Below are 21,353 nucleotides of genomic sequence, written 5' to 3'. Positions count from 1 at the left end.
AAAAAAAAAAAAAAAGGATAAAATTGCAAATTTTGTAAAATAAATAAATAAATAAATGAAGCAAGCAGAGGAAGGCACCTAGTACCTCCAAGGAAGATGAGCTGGGAGTGGAGAGTGTCCTTTGGACCCAGGGTCCCTGTGCTTTGTACATCCTAGAATCAGGAGGCAGAGAGAGAGCCTCCCCTAGAGCCAGCATTCTGAACTTAGACCTTAGACGTCTAGCCTCCTAAACTATGAGAGATGAAATTTCTGTTTGTTAAAGGTATCCACTTAGGGTATGTCTGTTATTGCAGCACCAGATAAATAAAACAATATCCTTTTCCAAGGACTAATCCTTCCTGATAACATGTCCAAAGTATGTGACGTGAACTCTTGTTGTCCTTGCTTCTATGGAGCTTTCTGGCTGTTCCAAGACAGATTTGTTCAGATTTGTTCATCCTTCTGGCAGTCCAAGATAGATTGAATATTCTTTGCCAGTACCATAAATGAAATGCATCAGTTCTTGTTTGGTCTTCCTTATTCATCTGCATATGCATATGAGATGATTGAAAACAGCATCGCTTGGGTCAAGCACACCTCAGTCCTCAAAGTGACATCTTTGCTCTTTAACACTGTTAAGAGGTCTTTTGCAACAGATTTGTCCAGTGCAAATACATCATTTTGTTTCTTGACTGGTATTTCCATGATAGTTGATTGTGGATCCAAGTGAAATGAAATCCTTGAAAACTTCAATCTTTTCTCTGTTAATCATGATGTTGCTTATTGGTCCAGTTGTGAGGTTTTTTTTTTTTTTTAATGCTGAGGTGTAATTCATACTGAAGCCTATAGGCTTTGATCTTCCTCAGTAAGTCCTTCAAGTTCTCATCACTTTCAGCAAGTAAAGTTATGTCATCTGCGTATCACAGGTTGTTACTGAGTCTTTCTCTAATCCTGATGCCATGCTCTTTGTCATATAGTCCAGCTTCTTGGATAATTTTCTCAACATGCAGATTGAATAAACATGGTGAAAGTATACAACCCTGACTCACCCACTTTTCCTGAATTTAAACTATGCAGAAATTCCCATTCTTCAGAATATTATCCATAATTTACTGTGATCCACATAGTCAAATGCCTTTGCATAGTCAAGAAAACACAGGTAAACAGCTGCCAATGTGACGTTACTGAATGCTGAGCTGGGAGGAGATGTGCGGTAGACCCTATTGTATATTATTTCCACCACATGTAAAGATAGATGTAAAAAAACCCAGCTTAGGTAATAGCAAAATAGAGTAAAATAATTAGAAAGTGATTAGTTTTATTTTTAATATATACTTACTTGTAAGTTAAAATGATTTAACTTTTAAAATAATGCCTGTGTTTATCTACCAGCTTGAAAAAATCTTGGAAATTTAACAGGCTCTGTGAGCTGGTATGAGCTAGCTTCACAACACCATTGAACTAATGCTAACATTAACCTCAGTAATTTATGGTTAAAGTCTGTGCCTCTCGTTGCTGTGCCTCTCGTTAGGCATCCCCAAGAAAAAATTTCCAGACAGGATCCTTTCATTTGCAAATAAACATTTTCAGGTCTCCTGAAATCCAGATAACTTGAGCAGTATTTGGATATTTTATATGCATTTTGTATCTTAGACGCTAAATACACTTAATGATAACTTGGCAAACATCCCATTTCCTGAGACATTAGACTAGTACAGTCTAATATAAATACAATAAGAGCCACTACAATTTAAAATTTCTTAGTAGTCATAATAAAAAAGTGAAACAGGTGAAATTAACTTAAAAATATATTTCATTTAACCCAACGTATCAAAAATATAATTTCTCTATGTAGCCAATATAAAACATTATTAAGCTCTTATACATTTATTTATTTATTGTATTAAGCTTTGAAATCCAGCAGGCATTTTACTCTTTCAGCACATCTCAGTGTGGACTAGCCCCATCTCAAGTACTCAGTAGCTGTATGTGGCTGGTGGCTACGATATTGGACAACACAACTTTATACAACTTCTTGTAAACAATAGAACCTCTCCAACTTTCTGAAATTTGGAAGAATAAACATGTGAAGTTAAGAGAAGGCCCTTTCTTGCTTCATGTATATGTAAATAAACATGGACTGTCTTCGTTGCCTCTGCTGAATAAAGCTTCATGAACTCTTACAGGCTTCTCTCCATCTTCCTTCCACCTCCTTCCCTCCTTTTTCCTCCCTGATAATTCTCTTCTTTTTCTTCAAGAAAACAAATTTTTTTAAAACATGTTTACCTTGAAATAATTTCCTGGAGTTCATGATGTCAATATGTCTTATTACTGATGCTGTTAACCTTGATTATTTGGTTAAGGTGGTAGTGTTAGGTACTGTCAGGTCAGTTGGTTTCAACTCACAGTGACCATAGAGCAAAACACTGCCTGGTCTTGCACCATCCTTACAGTCCTTCCTATTCTTGAGCCTATCGTTGCAGCTACTGTGTCAATCTATTTCGTTGAGGGTCTTTCCCTTCTTCACTAACCCTCTACTTTACCAAGCATAATATCCTTCTCCAGGGACTGGTCTCTTCTGATAATGTGACAAAAGTAGGTGAGGTGAAGTCTGGCCCTTCTCACTTCTAAGGAACGTTCTGGCTGCATTTCTTCCAGGACAGATTTGTTCATTCTTCTGGCAGTCCATGGCATGTTTGATATTCTTCACCAACATCACAATTCAAATGCAGCAATTTTTCTGCAGTCTTCCTTGTTCGTTGTGCAGCTTTCACATACAGTATGAGGTGATTGAAAACACCATGGCTAGTATCAGTTGCACCTTAGCTTTCAAAGTGATATCTTTGCTCTTAAAACTTTAAAGAGTCTACAGCAGGTCTACAGAGCCAGGAAAGGGAGGGAGCAGGAGAGGCCGGGGACCTCCGGAGCAGCAGAAAACTGAAATTTTAATCTTTGGGCAATCTACTTCCATAGTGATACCGCCTCAGAAACCCAAGGAGGGGTAGCTATGAGTCAGATCTGACTTGACGGTAGTGAGGTTTTTTTTTTTTTTTTTTTTTTTTTGAGTATTGTAAATGGTATTGTTTTTCTTTTTTCTTTTTTAGCAATCTCTTTGCTGGTGTAGAGGAATCCAACTGATTTTTGTATGCTGATCTTGTATCCTGCCACTATGCTAAATCTCTCAATTAGTTCCAGCAGTTTTTTTTTTCTGAGTGTCTTGGGTTTTCTATGTATAGGATTATATCATCAGCAAATAGGGATAGTTTGACTTTCTCTTTACCAATTTGGATGCCTTTGATTTCCCTTTTTTGCCTTATTGCCCTGGCTAGGGCTTCCAATACAATGTTGAATAGAAGTGGTGATAGAGGGCATCGTTGTCTGGTCCTGTTTGCAAGGGGAATGGTTTCATTCTCTCTCCATTGGGAATAATGTTGGCTGTTGGTTTTGCATATATGCCCTTTATTATGTTGAAGAATTTCACTTTTATTCCTATTTTGCCGAGTTTTTATCAGGAAAGGGTGTTGGTTTTTATCAAATGCCTTTTCTGCATCGATTGATATGATCATGTGGTTCTTTCCCTTTATTTTATTTATGTGATGGATGGCATTGATTGTTTTTCTAATGTTGAACCATCCTTGCAAACCTGGTGTGAGCCCCACTTGGTCATAATGTATTATTTTCTTGATATGCTGTTGGAGTCTATTGCTTAGTATTTTGTTGAAGATTTTTACATCTGTATTCATGAGGGATATTTGTGTGTAGTTTTCCTTTGTAGTGATATTTTTGCCTGGTTTTGATATCAAGGTTATGCTTGCTTCATAAAATGAATTTGGAAGGATTCCATCCTTTTCTATGTTCTGCAGTAGTTTGAGTAGGATTGGTGTCAGTTCTTCTCTGAACTTTTGGTAGAATTCTCCAGTGAAACCATCTGGAGGGCTTTTTCTTGTTGTTGTTGTTCATAATTTTTTGATGACCTGTTCAATTTCTTCTTTTGTTATGGGTCTGTTTGAATTTTCCACCTCAGCCTCTGTTAGTTTAGGTAAGTATGTTTCTAGATATCTGTCTATTTTTTTCTAGATTTTTGAATTTGTTGGAGTATAGTTGTTCATAATATCCGGATATTATCCTTTCAAATTCTGTTGGTTCTGTTGTGGTGTTGCCCAATTAATTTCTTATTCGTATAATTTGTATTCTCTCCCTCTTTTCCTTTGTTAAATTTGCCAGTGGTTTGTCAATTTTATTAATCTTTTCAAAGAACCAACTTCTAGTCTTGTTGATTTTTTTTTTTCTATTGTCTTTCTATTTTCTGTTTCATTTATTTCTGCTCGAATCTTTGTTTATTGTTTTTCTTCTAGTGACTGTAAGCTTTTTTTTGCTGCTGTTTTTCTAATTGTTGGAGATGTTGGTTAAAGGTGTTGATTTTGGCTCTTTCTTCTTTTTTGATGTGTGCAGGTATTGCTATAGATTGGCCTCTGATCACTGCTTTTACTGTGTCCCAGAGATTTTGGTATGTTATGTTTTCATTCTCGTTTGATTGTAGGAATTCTTTAATTTCATTTTTTATTTCTTCTGTTATTCAGTCATTTTCAAGGAGAGTGTTACTCAGTTCTCATGTGTTTGTTCTTTTTCCATTCATCTTCCTATTGTTGACTTCAAATTTTACAGCATTATGATTTGAGAAGATGCTTTGCAGTATTTTAATGTTTTTAACTTTATTGAGGCTTGTTTTGTGGCCTAACATATGGTCTATCCTGGAGAATGTCCTATGTGCACTGGAAAAGAATGTATATTGTGCTGTTGCTGGGTGAAGTGCTCTATAGATGTCTATAAGGTCAAGTTGGTGGCTGGTACTGTTTAGTTCTTCTGTGTTTTTATTGAGTTTCTTTCCAGTTGTTCTGTGATTGAAAGTGGTGTATTAAAGTCTCCTACTATGACTGTGAACTCATCTATTTGTCTTTTCAGTTCTGTTAGAGTCTGGTTTATGTATTTTGGGGCTCTTTCATTGAGTGCATAGATGTTTATTATTGTTATGTCCTCTTGTTCAATTTTTTAATCATTTTATAATGTCCTTCCATGTCTTGTATGGTGGTTTTTGTCTTAAGGTCAATTTTATCAGAAATTAATATTGTCATTCCTGCTCTTTTGTGGTTGCCATTTGCTTGATATATCTTTTTCCAGTCTTTGATTTTTAGTTTGTCTCTCTAAGGTGTGTCTCTTGTAGACAGCATATTGATGGGTTATGTTTTCTTATCCAGTCTGCAGCTCTCTGCCTCTTAAGTAGTGCATTTAATCCATTGACATTCAGTGTAATTATTGACAGGGATGAATGTGTTGTCATTTCGTTATGTACTTTTTTGTGATGTTGCTGATCTCTTTGTTCCATATAATTTTCTGTCCTGAGCTCATTTTGTTTATGAATTGTGTTATCACTTCCTTCATTGTTGTTGTTTTAGTATTAGCTAAATATTTGTGCTTGTCCTTTTTTTAATTGTGATATGAAGGTTTATCATTTTTCTTTGAGATTACACTGTGATTTATAATTTTCTTCCCAAGTTTAGAATAATCTGTTCTATCTGGCAATTCTCTTGACTTCCCTACCATTTAGAAGTTCTGTAACTACACTATTTTTCCCCTTTTTTGCTTTTAGTTGTCCTAATTTGTCAATTGATGTCTCTGATTCCCTGTTTACAATCTTGTAAACTTACTTACTTTGGATACTACCATAACTGGGTTGGTTTCTAGGTTATGTCATCATGTGTGTTAATGGTTGGTTGTTGTTTGCTATTGTTGTTCTCTGTCCAGTGGACTCCCTTTAGCATCTCTTGTAAGGTTGGTCTGGTTTTAATAAAGTCCCTTAATTTCTGCTTTTCTGGAAATGCCCTAATTTCATCATCATGTTTGAGGGACAATTTTGCTGGGTATGTAATTCTTCATTGGAAATTTTTCTCTTTCAGGGTTATATATATACCATCCCATTGTCTTCTCACCTTCATGGTTTCTGCTGAGAAATCTGACTTAGTCTTATTGATTGCCCCTTGTAGGTAACATTTCGTTTTTCCCATGCTGCTTTCAGGATTCTTTCTTTGTCTTTGGTTTTGGTGAGTTTGATAATGATATGTCTTGGTGATTTTCTTTTTGGGTCTTTCCTGTTTGAGGTTCATTGGACTTCTTGAATGGATATATTCTCATCTTTCATCATACCAGGGAAAGAAATCTTTGACAGTTTTCTCAGTGGTTTTATTTGTCTCTTCCTGTTCTGGAATTCCAGTTACACGTAGATTATTCCTTTTGATGGTATCCCACATGAACCTTAGGGTTTCTTCATTTTGTTTTGATCTTTTTTCTGATTGACCTATTTCTAAAAAATAATGAGATATTTGTCTTTAATCTCACTAATTCTGTCCTCCATTGATTCAGTTCTACTTCTTTGCCATTCAATATGTTACTTATTTCTGAAAATTTAGTATTAATCTTCTGGATTTCTCTCCATAGATTTTGTATCATTTCTGATTTTTCATTTCTTTTGTCATTTTGTTCTTATATTGTCTTTTGAAATTGTTCTAGGGTTTTCCTCAATTTTGTCAGTGTTTTCCTTGATTATCTCTCAATCTGTTGAAGGTAGCTAAATGTAATCCTTTTGAATTCCTTATCAGGGAGTTCCAGTGCTGCTTCTTCCTCAGGGATGTGTTCTGGGTCTGTATCCTGGCCCCTTGTTTCTCCTGCTTTATCCTGCTTCTTTGTGTGGACTGTGATGCTCTGTTGTCACTGAGACATTGTGATGTGTTTGTGTTTATATTTAATTGGTGATTTTATGTTGGAGTGACTTGCCCATGATTTTTGTTTTCTTTGCATGTTATCTAAGTAAGCAAGGTATTGTGCACCTCTATTCACTAGTTGGCAATATTTATACACTCAGCGTATTTCTCCTCTTCTGTTGTCAGCCTCCTGTATATCCCTGTTATCCTTGGGAAGCAGAGCCTATTTTTAGTTCCCTGCAATCCCAATGAGAATGCTGTCACTTTAAATATCCAAAATGTCCACCACTTGTAAACAATCAAAATGTCTGTGCCCTCTGGACCAAAAGTCCACAGCTCAGGTCATCTCCTTCTTTACTGTTTGCCTTCCTAGTCATCAGCTATCGGCGCAGTCATCCCTGCAGCCTTTGGTGACCAGGGATGATCTTTAGGTCAATTCTCAGGTCCCAACACCACTTGAAAATATTCAAGCTTTTGGTGCCAACAGAGTAGCTGACAGTCTCCATACTCACTGATTTCATTCAGGTTCTTCCTCTAGTTGGTGCCTAATCCACTTCTGTATACTTCCTTTCAAAGCTCAGGGCTCCAGGATTATCCCCTGTATCTCTGTAATTTTGTTTCTCTTTTCTTTGTTGAAGAGGGTCTGTGTAGCTTGTTTGCCTATTCCACCATCTTACTGGAAGTCCCTATCGTTTGATTCTTGACTGCTGTTTCCATGGGCATTTATCGTGGATCCAAGTAAAATGAAGTCCTTGACAGCTTCCATCTTTTCTCCATTTATTATGATTTTGCTTATTGGTCCAGTTGTGAGGATTTTGTTTTATTTATGTTGAAATATAATCCAAAATGAAGGCTTAGTCTTTGATATTCATCAGTAACTACTTCAAGTCTTCTTCACTTTCAACAAGGAAAATTGCATCATCTGCACATGCCAGATTGTTACTGAGTCTTCCTCTAATCCTGATGCCACACTCTTCTGAGTGATCCAGCTTCTCAGATTATTTACATATTGAATAAGTATGGTGAAAGGATACAACTGTAATGCATGCATTTTCTGATTTTAAAACATGCAGTATCCCCTTGTTCAGTTAGAACAACTGTCCCATGGTCTTTGTATAGGTTCCTCATGAGCACAATTAAGTATTTTGGAATTTCTGTTCTTTGCAATGTTATCAGTAACTTGTTATGATCCACACATTTAAATACCTTTGCAAAGTCAATGAAACACAGGTAAACATCTTTCTGGTATTTACTTTTAGCCAAGATCCATCTGACATCAGCAATGCTATCCTTCATTCCACATCTTCTTCTGAATGTGGCTTGAATTTCTGTTTGTTATCTGTTGATGTATTGCTGCAACCATTTTTGAATTATTTTTAAGAAATTTTACTTGCGTGTGTTATTAATGATATTGTTCGATAATATCTGCACTCTGGAGGATCACCTTTCTTTGGAGCGGGCACAATATGGATCTCTCCCAGTCAGTTGACCAGGTAGCTATCTTCCTAATTTCTTAGCATAAAGGAGTAAGCATGTCCAGGATTGCATCCTTTAGTTTAAACAAATACCTAAGCCACCACAGATGACAAACTGACAGACGAGTGGTGGGGTGAGAAGCTGCATCACTCAGAAGAGTGTGGCATTAGGATTAGAGGAAGACTCAGTAACAATCTGGCATATGCAGATGACGCAATTTTGCTTATTGAAAGTGAAGAAGACTTGAAGTACTTACTGATGAATATCAAAGACTACATGGAGTTTATCCATGTAAAGTTAATATATAATGTATTTCCTCTTGTAATTAAATATCTTGGATAAGATACTTTAAAACTATGAAATATTCTGCTTATTCTCAAACTTTTGCCCACTAATTTTAGCATTCATTGGTGGATCTTGTCAGAAACAGTTATTTCTCTAATCTTTGACTAATGTTTATTTTCTATTTCCCCTTGTCCTTCTACATTTATTACTTGGAATACTTGGAAGAGCTATCCCTTTTCCCCATGTATTTATCTATTCCATTATTTATTTATGTCAGTAATGGCCCATGGATATTTTATCTTCTGGGATAAAATCCAGTGCTATCATTATTTATTTTGTTGGTCAAGTTATTTCAGCTCTGGTCATTTGGTGCTCCATCAGATTGGTTTCTGTGTTCCTTCGATAGAGATCTTTTGCTGAGCACTTCCTTACTTTTTGACAACAGAAGATACTCAGACTCATCTTGTATCTTCCCTTTCTCACCCCTGGAATCATCTACTTTTCCAAGGGGCCTGCCAAAGGGGGCAGGGAGGCCACAACTTCTGACCTCCTCTAACCCCACAAGAGGAAGACAGAATCACTATCAGTAGTCCAAGGCCTATTCCTATGAGGCCAGACATGCTGCCTTCTTCCAGCCTTTTCACCAACCCTGACACCATTCCTCCTGCAGCATCTCCACCTCTCTGCTGGATTCGATAATTTGCTACAGTGACCACATAGAACTCACAGATTATGGGGTTTATTAGGGAAGCAACAAGCTACAATTCAGGTTCAGAAATGCACTCAGTCTCTTACAGCCAGCCATCTCACTTAGCAGCCAGCAGTCTCTCAGTAGCACATGCCTCTTGCATCTTTTAGCAAGTGCATATCTCTCAGGAGTGTGTTTCTCTCAGCAGCACATCTTTCTTAGCTGGCAGTAAGAGAGACTCCTTCTGACTCTCGGGGGGGCTCCTTTTTGAGCCTGGCAGAGTGGCCAAACTAACCAATCCCAACATCAGAATTCTATACACCTGAGAGAGAACTTCCCAGAAGATTGCTTCATGTCACTCTCAACAGAAATACCCCTTGTGGATAACTTTAACAATCAGGAGCTACTCAGTTGCTCGTGGCAAATTCCACCATGGAGTTTACAAAGACTTAGGGCTAGAAAAGACACACTATGGAATTTACTACATTGTAGGGCCCTTGTCCTTGTATTGGAAAGTGGTGTTTCAAAACCAAGATCTGGTACTAGGCTTGCTCTTTGCTACTGAGTGCCATTGCTTTTAGGCCTTGTCAGCAGCCAGAGCTTGAAAATATGTGTATGTATAATAACTCATGTATTCACATACATCTGTATTTTTGTATCTACTGCTTACATGTGTATTAAAAACCATGAGTTTATACTGATATCTTTGATTCTAGTCCAACACTGTGCTTATTTAGCTTTTACTACTTTACAACTTTTTTCATCTATAATATACTTATTATTCACCTGCAATACCAAAACCCCAAAAAACAAACCTACTGTATATATGAATTATATACTCATGTCTCTTTCTCATTGAGTTTTTGGTCTTTTCTTTGTCAATTTTTTTAGAATCCTTTATTCGTTAGCTCTTTTGTCTCTGGTATATGTGATAAATATTTTCTCCTCGTTTGTCAGTTGTCCAAAGAAGAATTCAGTGAATGATCCAGTCAGTCAGTCAATTTAATTAGCAGGATTTAGTGAACAAGAAGCTATTTCCAAGTAGGGAGCATCCAAGCCAAAAGCGACAAAGGGCTTTTATTCAAGCAGTGCAAGTTTAGGAATTTTAAAGGCAGTTAGGAGGCCTGGTGGTACAATGGTTAACCTCTCAGTTACTAATAGAAATGTTGACAGTTAGAACCGATCAAGACTCTTTGCAGGAGAAAGACCTGGCAGTCTGTGTCCTTGTAAAAATTATAGCCTAGAAACCCTATGCTGTGTCATGTGGGTAACTATGAGTCAGAATCAACTTGATGGCACACAACAACAACTTTGCTGCACAATGTATCTTGACAGTCTTTCCCTAGTAGTACCTGCATAGTTATTTCATTTTTAAATAGTTCACAGTATTTTCTATAGTGAGCATACCTTACTGATGGATCTTTAAGTCATTTTTAGTTTGTTTTGCTACCAGAAACAGCACTCTAAGAGCATTCTTTTATGTTCATCTTTGTGAACCCTGGGAATGTACCTGTAGGATGATTTCCTAGTTGAGGACTTGTTTATGCACAAAGTTTGTGCATTTTATTTATTTGTGTAAATTTTAATTTTATTTAGATTTTAATTAAGTTACATTAAAAAAGCAAAAGGTACAAAAGGTATATATTGAGAGTCTTTATCCTATCTCTGACTTCTAGTCACCCAGGAACCACTGTTACCAATTTCTTATGTTTTCTTCCATGAATATTTTATGCATATGTAAGTAAATATGTGCATGGTTTTAAGATGTCACTTTTAAGATTTTTATAAAATTTATTGTGCTTTAGGTGAAAATTTACATAACAAATTAGTTTTCCCAATCAATAGTTCTTATATAAATTGTTCCATGACATTGGTTGCAATCCCTACAATGTGTCATCACTCTCACCATTGCCTCCCTGTGATCCTGATTTCATTCATCCAATTTCTCTGTCCCTCCCTGTCTTCCCATCTTTGATTTTGGGTGAATGTTGCCCTGTTGGTCTCCTATAGTTGTTTGTTCTGAGGAGCACATTTTTCACATTGTTTATTTTATAGTCTCATCTATTATTTGGCTGGAAGGTGACCTCTGAGAGTGTCTTCAGTTTCAAGTTAGAAGATTGTCTCATGGCAGTAGTATTGGGGTTTCCTGTAGTCTTTTTCCAACCAATCAGCTTAGTCTTTTTTTGTTTTTGGCTTTGAATTTTGTTCTACACTTTTTTTTTTTTAAACCCATTCTAACAAGAACCTTCTATTGTGGTCTTCATCAGAGGGGTTGGTAGTGGTAGCCAGGTACCATCTAGTTCTTCTGGTCTCGGGTTAGAGAAGGGTGTGGTTCATGTGGGTCCTTTGCACTAATTGCTTCCTTGAGGTTTCATTTTTCTTCATTCTTCTATGCTTCAGGTGGGAATAGACCAATAGTTGTTTCTTATGTGGGTGCTCGCAAGCTTTTAAGACTTCAGACACTACTCACCAGACTAGGATATAGAATGTTATCATTATGAACTGTGTTTTGCCAGTTGACCTAGGTGTCCTCTGAGGCTGTGGTCCTTAGACCTTCATGTCCAGTGATTCAGTCTCAAGGTCTAAGTAGTTTCTATAACTGTGCCTCCTATATTCTCTGTTACGTATGAGTATACGTGTAGCATTTGCAAATATATATGTAGAAATATCCATCACCATACCTATGTATGTATATAGGTGTACTTCCAAACAACCTCCCTTACCTATTTAGCATATACATTTACCTATGTATCTACTCATAAATTGTTAGTTATTAATGCTGTTGCAGGACTATATATGTTAGTGCATTTATCAAAGTTGTCCTTTATTTTTGCATACCTTTTAGTGTCTTCCTTTGTCTTGGTCATACTGTGTTTTCAAAGCCAAACAAAACTCACTGCCGTCAAGTTGAATCCAATTCACAGCAACCCCTCCTTTGGTTTCTGAGGCAGTATCACTACGGAAATAGATTGCCCAACCTTCCTTCCAAGGAGTGGCTCGTGGGGTTGAACCACCAGCCTCTGATTAGCAGTCAAGTGCCTTCGGCACTATGCCATGAGAGCATATTGTGCTTACTTCCCCCATATTGTGTATACCTTTTCCCTTTACCCGAATTGATTCTTGTCTACTGTCTACTTAGTGATTCTCCCTCCTCCTCCCTTCCCTGGTGTAGACTTTCTTTCTGTGTGTAGACCTATTCTTGACTTTTTATAATAATAGTCTCATAAAATATTTGTCCATTTGTGTTTGGCTTATTTCACTCAGCATAATGTCCGTTAGATTCATACATGGTATGAGATGTGTTGCAGATCCATCGTTATTCTTTATTGTTTCATAGTATTAATTGTATGTATGTACCACAGTTTGCTTTTCCATTCATCCATTCATGAATGTTTAGATTGTTTCCATCTTTTTGCTGTGTGGATAATGCTGTGATGAACATGGATGTGCATATTTCTATTCATGTCACTGCTCTGATTTCTCTAGGATTTATACCTAGGAATGGATTGCTGGATTGTATGGTATTTCTATTTCTAGCTCTATAAGGTTGTACCATTCTTCAGTCCCACCAGCAATGTGTAAGGTTCCAATCTCCCCACAGCCTCACTGGCAGTAGAATTGCCCCATAGGATTTCTAAGGCTGTAAATCTTCATGGAAGCAGACGGCTACATCTTTCTCCCATGGAGAGGGTGGTGGGTTTGAACATTGACATTACAATTAACAGACAAATACTTAACCATTGTGCCACCAGGACTCCCCTTTTCAGTCACTAATAAGTTCTAAGTGTCCTTTTGAGTGATACCCAGAGGTCAGGAGGTTTAACCTTCTTTGGGGAAATATGCTGTAATAAATGTATTAGTTTTGTATGTTATATACAAGATCACAAAAAATGTCAGGTTTACAACAACCCCATTTATTAGTACCTAGTTCTGTAGGCATCAGAAGTGACCAATCTCTCGAGACGGATATCATGCTTGGCAAAGTTGAGGGTCAGCAAAAAAGGGGAAGACCCTCAATGAAATGGATTGACCCAGTGGCTATGATGATTAGCTCAAGTGTAGCAAAGATTGTGAGGATGGCACAGGACCAGGGAGTATTTTGTTCTGTTGTGGGTAGGGTCTCTGTGAGTCAGAGCTGACTTGACAGCACCTAACAACAACCACAGCTGTTGTGTAGGTCAGAAGTCTGACATGATGTGTCTGAGTTCTCTGCTCAGTGTCTTGCAGAACTGAAATCAAGGTGTAGGGTGGGACCTCTTTCAAGCCCACATGGTTGTGGCATAATCTACTTCCTTGCAGTTATAGGACTAAGGTTCTTAGTTCCTTATTGACTGTTAGCTAGGACCCAATCTCAGCTTCTGCATTCCTTGCCACCTGGTCCCCTCCATCTTCAAAGCCAGCAGCAGAGAATCTCTTGTGCATCAAATTCTTCTCACACATTCAATCCATGACCTTTTCTATTTGTGACCTATAAGGAGCTCTGCTGGTATAGTGGGTAGGGCATCTGGCTGCTAACCAGAAGTTGTTCCACAGGAGGAAGATGACACCATCTACTTTTGTAAAGATTGGCAGCCTCAGAAACCCAATGGAGATTGCTATGAGTCTGAATTGACCCAATGGAAGTGGGTTTTTTTTTTTTGGTTATTTGTGACCTATGGACCTTTGACTTCCTAGGGCTCATATGAGTAGATCAGGCCCACCAGGATAATTTCCCTCTATTAAGATCAACTGATTTGGGACCGTACTTATATTTGCCAAGTCTCATCACAGTAGCATTTAGATTAGCATTTGATTAAATAACTGGGAATAGATGTATGTATACCAGGGGACAGGAACTTGGGGGCCATCTTAGAATTCTGCCTACCATAGTAAGATACCCAATAGGAAAGAAGTTTTACTTTTTAATTTAGTTTAATTTTTGTAGTGTGGGAGAAGTGTTGCGGTCGGCGTGACAATTCTAGAACAGGGGGCAAGAGAATGAGTTAAAAATGAGAGAAAAGTTAAAGAATGGGAACGGGAGGGACACTCAGAGCCATTGTAAAGCAGTGCCAAATTTATTATGATTGTTCTCAAGTTTATATACAAGTTTAACATGGGAAAAGTGCACCATTCATATGTCATACAATCAATCACAAGTTAATCAGTATTGGGAAGAGTACATACATACACAATTGGCATATTAAAGTTTAAACTAACATTCCTGTTTCCAAGGTACCCAGGTCACCATGACGTAAGTTACCACAACTCAGGTCACCATAACCTCTTAAATTCTATACTCATTCTTCTATACAATTATGTCCCCTAGAAACCTATGTTCCCTATTAACTTATTAACTTTAGATTGGCTTCTGTATACTCTGGTTTAACTAAAGTTTATGCCCCTTTTGCACCTGCTGTTTCTCTGAACAACACAAGGGAGAAAATGGCTGATGATATTCTAAGAGCAGGGCTCAACCTACAAGGACACTTAACAGCATCAACCCACAAGACTTAGGGCCCATCAGTCCTAGTCCTTATGGGGACACTAAAAGTATCAACCTATTTATGGGAGCCGTTGCTCAATTAGTCGCTCACCACGTCCCAACAGTCCTTTAAGACTTAGGGCTCTCCACAGAGAAGGATTGTTGTGACTGGGGAGATGGGAAAGGAACACCATGAACAGCATGGTACCTACAGTATTGGTGCCTTGTTGGGTGGTAAATTTCTGTAAAGCATACATATGGAAGTTTGGGAATCAGGCATTGTTTCTTTCTTCTTTTTTAAATTGTGATTTGGGTGAAAGTGTACAGAGAAAATTTACTTTCCATACAGCAGTTCACATACACTTTGTCTCATGACATTGACCACAATTTACCACAATGCAACAGCTCCCCTCCCACTTCCTCCCAATAGTACCTCTTCCCTGTGTCCATGCACTCCTGCCCCCTGAGCTGTCTCCCTGTGCATAAATAGCCCTTCTTTCTCCCATGATTGTTCTCTCCAAGGAGTGCATCTACCTTAGGTAAATGTTCAACTCATATCAGGCATTATTTCTTTTAGCTCTCTGTACCTACACATAAGTCTTTGTGTACCCCCAGGGACACACATGTTCTATTTTCAGAGCTGTTGCCTCCATGGTCACAGAGCCACCTTGATGCTTGGCAAATAGATACATCAGAACAGCTAATGGAGCTGGCAGCGAGAGGGTCAGGGCCAGGAAGGTAGTAATTAGACAACAAAAAGAACCCAGTGGCAATTGCCACTTTCTTTTCATGTCCTCAGACAGGTTTTTTTTTTTTTTTTTCTGAAAAAATATTCTATTTCCTCTCTAGGGAGTATGGAAATCTGAAGTCATAGCATGCTGTTATCCTTACAGCTGTAATCGTTACCTAGTAACCAGATTCCCCCGCTCCTTGCTTGTTGCCAAGGAGAGAGGGGAGAAAGGTGGAGAGGAGCACACTTCTGAACCTCTTAAAAGCTGTTGTCCTTCCTGTTCCACACAGGACTCCTTGCTTTGGGGAAGTTGGGTGGCCTAGCTAAGCCTGGCAGTTCAGGTTTTATAAACAGAGGGATGCTGGTCCCCTTTCCTGGGCTGCTCGGGCAAGGACCTGTGCGGCACAGCACTCATGGGGACATCTTCTTATGGAAGGAACTGTGATAATGTCCCTTCTTGTCCTAGGACAAACAGAGGATATACAGATGCTCCTGCAGTTTGGAGCTGACCCCACACTGTTGGATCGACAGTCCCGCTCTGCCATAGACGTCCTGAAGAGGAATAAGAACTTCAAAGCTATTGAGAAAATCAACAGTCACTTGGAAAAGCTTGCTGTGTCTTCCAGGGATTTATCAGGTATGGCTTCTGGTGAATTAACTTTTTTTTGGGTAAAACTGGTACTATGATATTAGTTGTCAGTCAGTTTGCTTTTCTTGATACATGAAGATGGAAGTGAGACCCTTAATCTTTGGAAAACTTGTTTGCTTCTTTTGAAAGAATAAGAAAAGTGCCCTTTAGAGAACATCTATGACATTCTGAGAACTTTACTAGGTCTAGCTTAAGTGATTTTGTTTTTCCATGTATGTATGGGGTAAAAATGAAAAAAAAATTCAGACAGAACAAGAAATAACAAAAAACCAACCCTTCAGAAACAACCACTTTTAACTATTTAAAATACAATTATCTCTACTTCTTAATTTGTAAATTTGAAACAGCATCTCTGCTGTATAAGATGAAGTTCTTGGCTGTCTCAACCTCACTTGTTGAATTTTATCTAGTTATATTATTTGTATCATTTCCATTCTCTTTCTTAACTCTTAGCTTTCCATAGTAATCCATAGAAATTGAACACCAGTAAATAGCATTTGCATGGATTTTAGATTATATAAGTGTTACTCTTTGTACTACTTAGTAGGATGGCTGGAGTATATTAAACAGGAAATGAGACCAAATGTCCTGAAAACTTTTCTCTTTAAATATGATACTCTTCAAGCATCCCAGTTTAATGAAGCACCTTTGTTTTCCTTTTATACTTTTAGTTCTTCTCCTACTAATATTAATTCTAGTGGCTCGTGTTCTCTTAGAACTTCTCTCTTGCTCTGCTAAAGTACCTATTCAAGTACTTTTTTCTACAGAGGATCATGGATAATAGACTAGCATATCTGAAAATGTTATCTTGATTGATAGTCAGACTGAACACAGGTATCATGTTTCATTGATTCTGAGTTGCCCTCTTCTGGGGAACATTTTCTTTGAAATGGTCTTTACCATATGGTCTTTGAAATTGGGATGTACCTTACAATCAGTGGCAATTGTAGTTTAATTGGCACCTTTTTCTGATCTGTCCAGCAGTCTGTGGCATCTTAGATTTATGAAATATACTATAAAACCTCTTACAGTTTTGAAGATACTGTTTCACTGTCTTCAGGCCCCTGCTTTAGTTGATTAGAAGTCTGGTGTTAGTCTCATTTTTTTTTTCCTCTCTGAGGTTTTCTCTGTCCTTGGAATTCTGAAATTTTGCTGGGATGTATGTAGGTGTGGGTCCTTAGTCTTTCTTCTTGCTTAGTATTTACTGCTCCTATCAATCTGTCTACCTTAGCTCAGGGAGATTCTATTCCATTATTATGTTCTCCTCCAATGTTTCTTTTCTTATGCTATTTCTCTTACACAGATGAACTTTATAATGCATGTCTTCCTACTGTTTCCTAATATTTTCCATCTCCATTTAATTTCATCTTCAGCTTTTCTATTTATATTTCAGTTAGACTATTGAATTTTTTATTTGGGAAATCCTAGTTTTAATTCTTAAGAACTCTTTCTTGTTCTTTGTTTCTTACATGTAGCAGCTGGTCCTTGTTCTGTGTTTGCCAAGTCCTCTTGAGTCACCCTTGAAAATATTAATGAGTTTTATTTTTATAAAGAACATCCTCTTCACTACTCTGGCTTATTTATGTTTCTTTTGGGATTAGTTGATTCATTTTCTTGCTTCTCTTTTGTGGTAAATGCTTTTCCCTAATTCCTTGCTGAGAATCCCTGGGTGATGAAAATGGCTAACATGCTCAGGTGCTAATGAAAAAGGTGGAGGCTCAAGTCCACCCAGAGGTGCCTCCAAAGAAAGGCCTGGCAATCTGCTTCAGAAAAATCAGCCACTGAAAGCCTCTGAAACAAAGTTCTACTCTGACACACACGGGGTCGCCATGAGTCAGAATTGACTCGATGGCAACTGGTGTGGTTGATTTAATTACCTGCTTATCTTTAGAGAGTTCAGCTTACAAATGAGGACCAAATTGATTAACACTTAATAGGTGGTGAGTGTGCTTTTTCCTGCAGTTATTTCATTGTGTTTCTTCAGAAACACTCCCTCCTCCCCTGGATGAGAAATGTGTTTAAAAAAAAACCCAAAAAACCAAACTCAGTGCTGTGGAGTCGGATCTGACTCATAGCAACTCCTCCTTGGGTTTCTGACGTGGTATCACTACGGTAGTAGATTGCCCAACCTTCCTTCTGAGGAGTAGCTGGTGGGTTTGAACCGCCAGCCATCTGGTTAGCAGTCAAATGCCTTAGGCACTATGCTACCAGAGCTCCTGAGCTATGTGTTAGTGGGTAACAAGTTGACGACATCCTGTAGAGGGTGTGTTGGGGCAGGGATGGGAGGCTGTCTGGCAGGCTGAGGATCATGGCAATTGATGGAATAAGGACAGTTTTATGTGAGGGTGATTGATGCTGCTTTGCATTTGCCCCCTCCCCATTTTGCCATTTATTGATTTGTTATTTTAAGTATCTTCTGTCATTTCCATGAGACTATGGGAGAGGGGAGAGAAATGTGTTCACAGAGCCCTCTGTTTTGCACGGATGTTCTTTTGAAGCTGTGATGTGTTATGTTTGGTTTTGCGATGACCTCATTTTAACAAACTCTGACTTCTGCTTTAAGATAGTCTAATTAATAAACCATTGTGAAGTGCTTTCTGGGAATTTATGCCTGTAACCTTAGTTTTAGGATTATATCCACTTACTACTTGAGAAATGGAAACTAACCAAAGATGTTTCTTTGCCCATAAATGACCAGGTTTTAAAATAACAATGATAAAAAAGAACCACTAATTACTGGTAGGGAGCTCTGGTAGCATAGTGCCTAAGACACTTACTGCTAACCAGAAGGTTGGTGGTTCAAACCCACCAGCCACTCCTTGGAAGGAAGGTTGGACAATCTACTTCTGTAGTGATACTGCCTTGGAAACCCAAGGAAGGGTCGCTATGAGTTGGGTCTGACTCTACAGCACATAACAACAACAAGTTACTGGTAGAGAATGGCTGACTTATTTGGAAATTTATTCTTTGTTAATCCTAATCTTAATTTTTAGGATATTCATTCACTCATTGCCATCAAGTTGGATCTAACTCATAGCGACCCCTCCTTTGGTTTCCGAGGCGGTATCACTATGGAAGTAGATCGCTCAGTCTTCCTTCTGAGGAGTGGCTGCTGGGTTTAAATTGCCAGCCTTCTGGTTAGCAGTCAGATGCTTTAGGCAATTTTTAGGATACTGTACATTATGTTTAATGTTACAGTCTTTAGCATAAGTTGTTCATTTTTGTTTAGCTTTTTAAGTTTTGATTTTTAATTCTCTTTCATAATAAAATCTTCGAGTGTCTGCTAATTCTAAAAACAGCTCATTTTCTGAGAACAGGGTTCTCTGTCTCCCTTCCTCTCTTTCTTGCTCCTTCACCAATTAAATCTATGGCTCAGGTTTGGAACCAAGAGAAGAGTCTCATTAGAATCACAGCTTGTCCCTGTTTCACCTGTTAGAATCTAACTGTACTTGCTGGGCAGAAAAGCATGTGCAAGAGGAATGTACACTGTCCCAGACCTGGCTGTTTGGCTCTCAGGCTGGCTGATGATGTCAGTGGGTATAGGCAAGCCTAAAGCCCCCGATACTCAGTGGTGCATTTATTGGGTATTTCATTAACTTTAAAGTTTTTCCAGATCATTGACTACGAAGGCTTTCTTGCCACCTTAGAGGAATAAATGGAAAGACTATAGAGAAATACTGAGTCAAAAGAGAAAAACAAACAAAAAGACCCACTGCCATCAAGTTGATTCCAACTTATAGCGACCCCCATAGGGTTTCCAAGGCTGTAAATCTTTATGGAAGTAGATTGCCTCCATTTTCTCCTGTGGAGCAGCTGGTAGGTTTGAACTGCTGACCTTTTGGTTAACAGCCAAATGCCTTACCCACAGTGCCACCAGAGCTCCTCCAAAAGAACAAAGGGAACTGATAAAAACTGAAAAAGAAGTGAATGACAGCAGTTAGGAAGGGCTGTTGTTGTTATGTGCCGTGGAGTCAGACCCGACTCATAGCGACTCCTCCTTGGGTTTCTAAGGCAGTATCACTACAGAAGTAGATTGCCCAACCTTCCTTCCGAGGAGTGGCTGGTGGGTTTGAACCGCCAGCCTTCTGGTTAGCAATCAGGTGCCTTAGGCACTATGCTATCAGAGCTCCCCAAGAAGGGCTAGTAATCAAAATCTTTCTGTTTCCCAAAATACTCCTAGCAGAACCTTATAGAATTTAATCTCTGAATATGAGCTCTATATGGAATTATGTAATGATTATCACTCTTGCTTTGTATATCCATGCTACTGTATTGAGTTGTATGCATACATTTTGATTCTAAGAGTTTGCTGGTTGCACAAACATTAAAACCTAAGGTGAGACTTGGTGAGGGGCACAGTTCTTTTTAAACCAGAGCCATCCATTTTTGTCATGGTGGAAATGTTCTGTATCTGCTCTGACCAATACGGTAGCCACTAGCCACACCATGGCTAGAGCACTTGAAATATGTGTGGTTCATGAAATTTAAGAACTGGATTTCTGATTTTATTTTATTAATTTCATTTCATTTCATTTCATTTAATGGCTGTAATATTGGATAGTGCAGGTTTAGATTTTAGCCCCAGCAAGGTCTTTCCAGAGCATTGGCCGAGAAGACAGTGGCCTAGAGTTCCCCCCGATGCTCACCCATTTCTGGTCCATATGGAATTGTTACCTTAGGGATCAGTTGTTGATAGGAGCTTTGTACCCTTGTTTGACTTGATGGTTCTTATTCTTTACATCTATGGACAATAACTCATTTCTTGCACCGTTCAGAAGAGTAAACATTCCAATGTTACAGACTGGGATAAAAGATCTTCACTCCCTTGGCTCTTCTTGAAGTTGCTGTCCCCAATTTTGATGATGTTTTCATGATGGTCTCTTTGGATAGGGCAGCTTTTGGCATCTAAACCCAAAAACCAAACTCACTGCCATCAAGTCAGATCTGACTTATAGCAACCCCTCTTTGGGTTTCCAAGGCATATCACTGTGGCAGTAGATTGCCCAATCTTCCTTCCGAGGAGTGGCTGGTGGGTTTGAACCACCAGCCTTCTTGTGCTTAGCAGTCAAATGCCTTAGGTACTATGCCACCAGAGCTCCCAACCAAATTCACTGCTTTTGAGTTGATTTTTGACTCATAGCTACCCCTCTTTGGGTTTGCAAGGCAGTATCACTATGGAAGTAGATTGCCCAATGATTAAAATTTCAGCCTGAGAAATAGTCTTTTTTTTTTTTTTTTTTTTTTAGGATTTGGGTGAAGATTTACAGAGTAAATTCACTTTTCATACAGCAGTTCACATATACTTTGCCTCATGTCATTGACCAAAATTT

General features: G+C 38.4%; 1 protein-coding gene across 1 annotated transcript in view; it reads left to right on the top strand.

Moving 5' to 3' along the window:
- Positions 1-21,353, top strand: part of TRANK1 (tetratricopeptide repeat and ankyrin repeat containing 1) — a 144,754-nt gene that overhangs the window by 38,650 nt on the left and 84,751 nt on the right. Inside the window, exon 8 of the mRNA XM_007945681.2 lies at positions 15,841-16,011. Within this exon, the coding sequence (XP_007943872.2) occupies positions 15,841-16,011 (171 nt within the window). The remainder of the gene's footprint in view (positions 1-15,840; positions 16,012-21,353) is intronic.

The sequence above is a fragment of the Orycteropus afer genome, unplaced genomic scaffold (genome assembly GCF_000298275.1).
Source record: "Orycteropus afer afer isolate SDZICR_OR568_19922 unplaced genomic scaffold, OryAfe1.0 scaffold00142, whole genome shotgun sequence".
NCBI classification, from domain to species: Eukaryota; Metazoa; Chordata; class Mammalia; order Tubulidentata; family Orycteropodidae; genus Orycteropus; species Orycteropus afer.
This window is presented reverse-complemented; position numbering and strand designations above follow the sequence as displayed.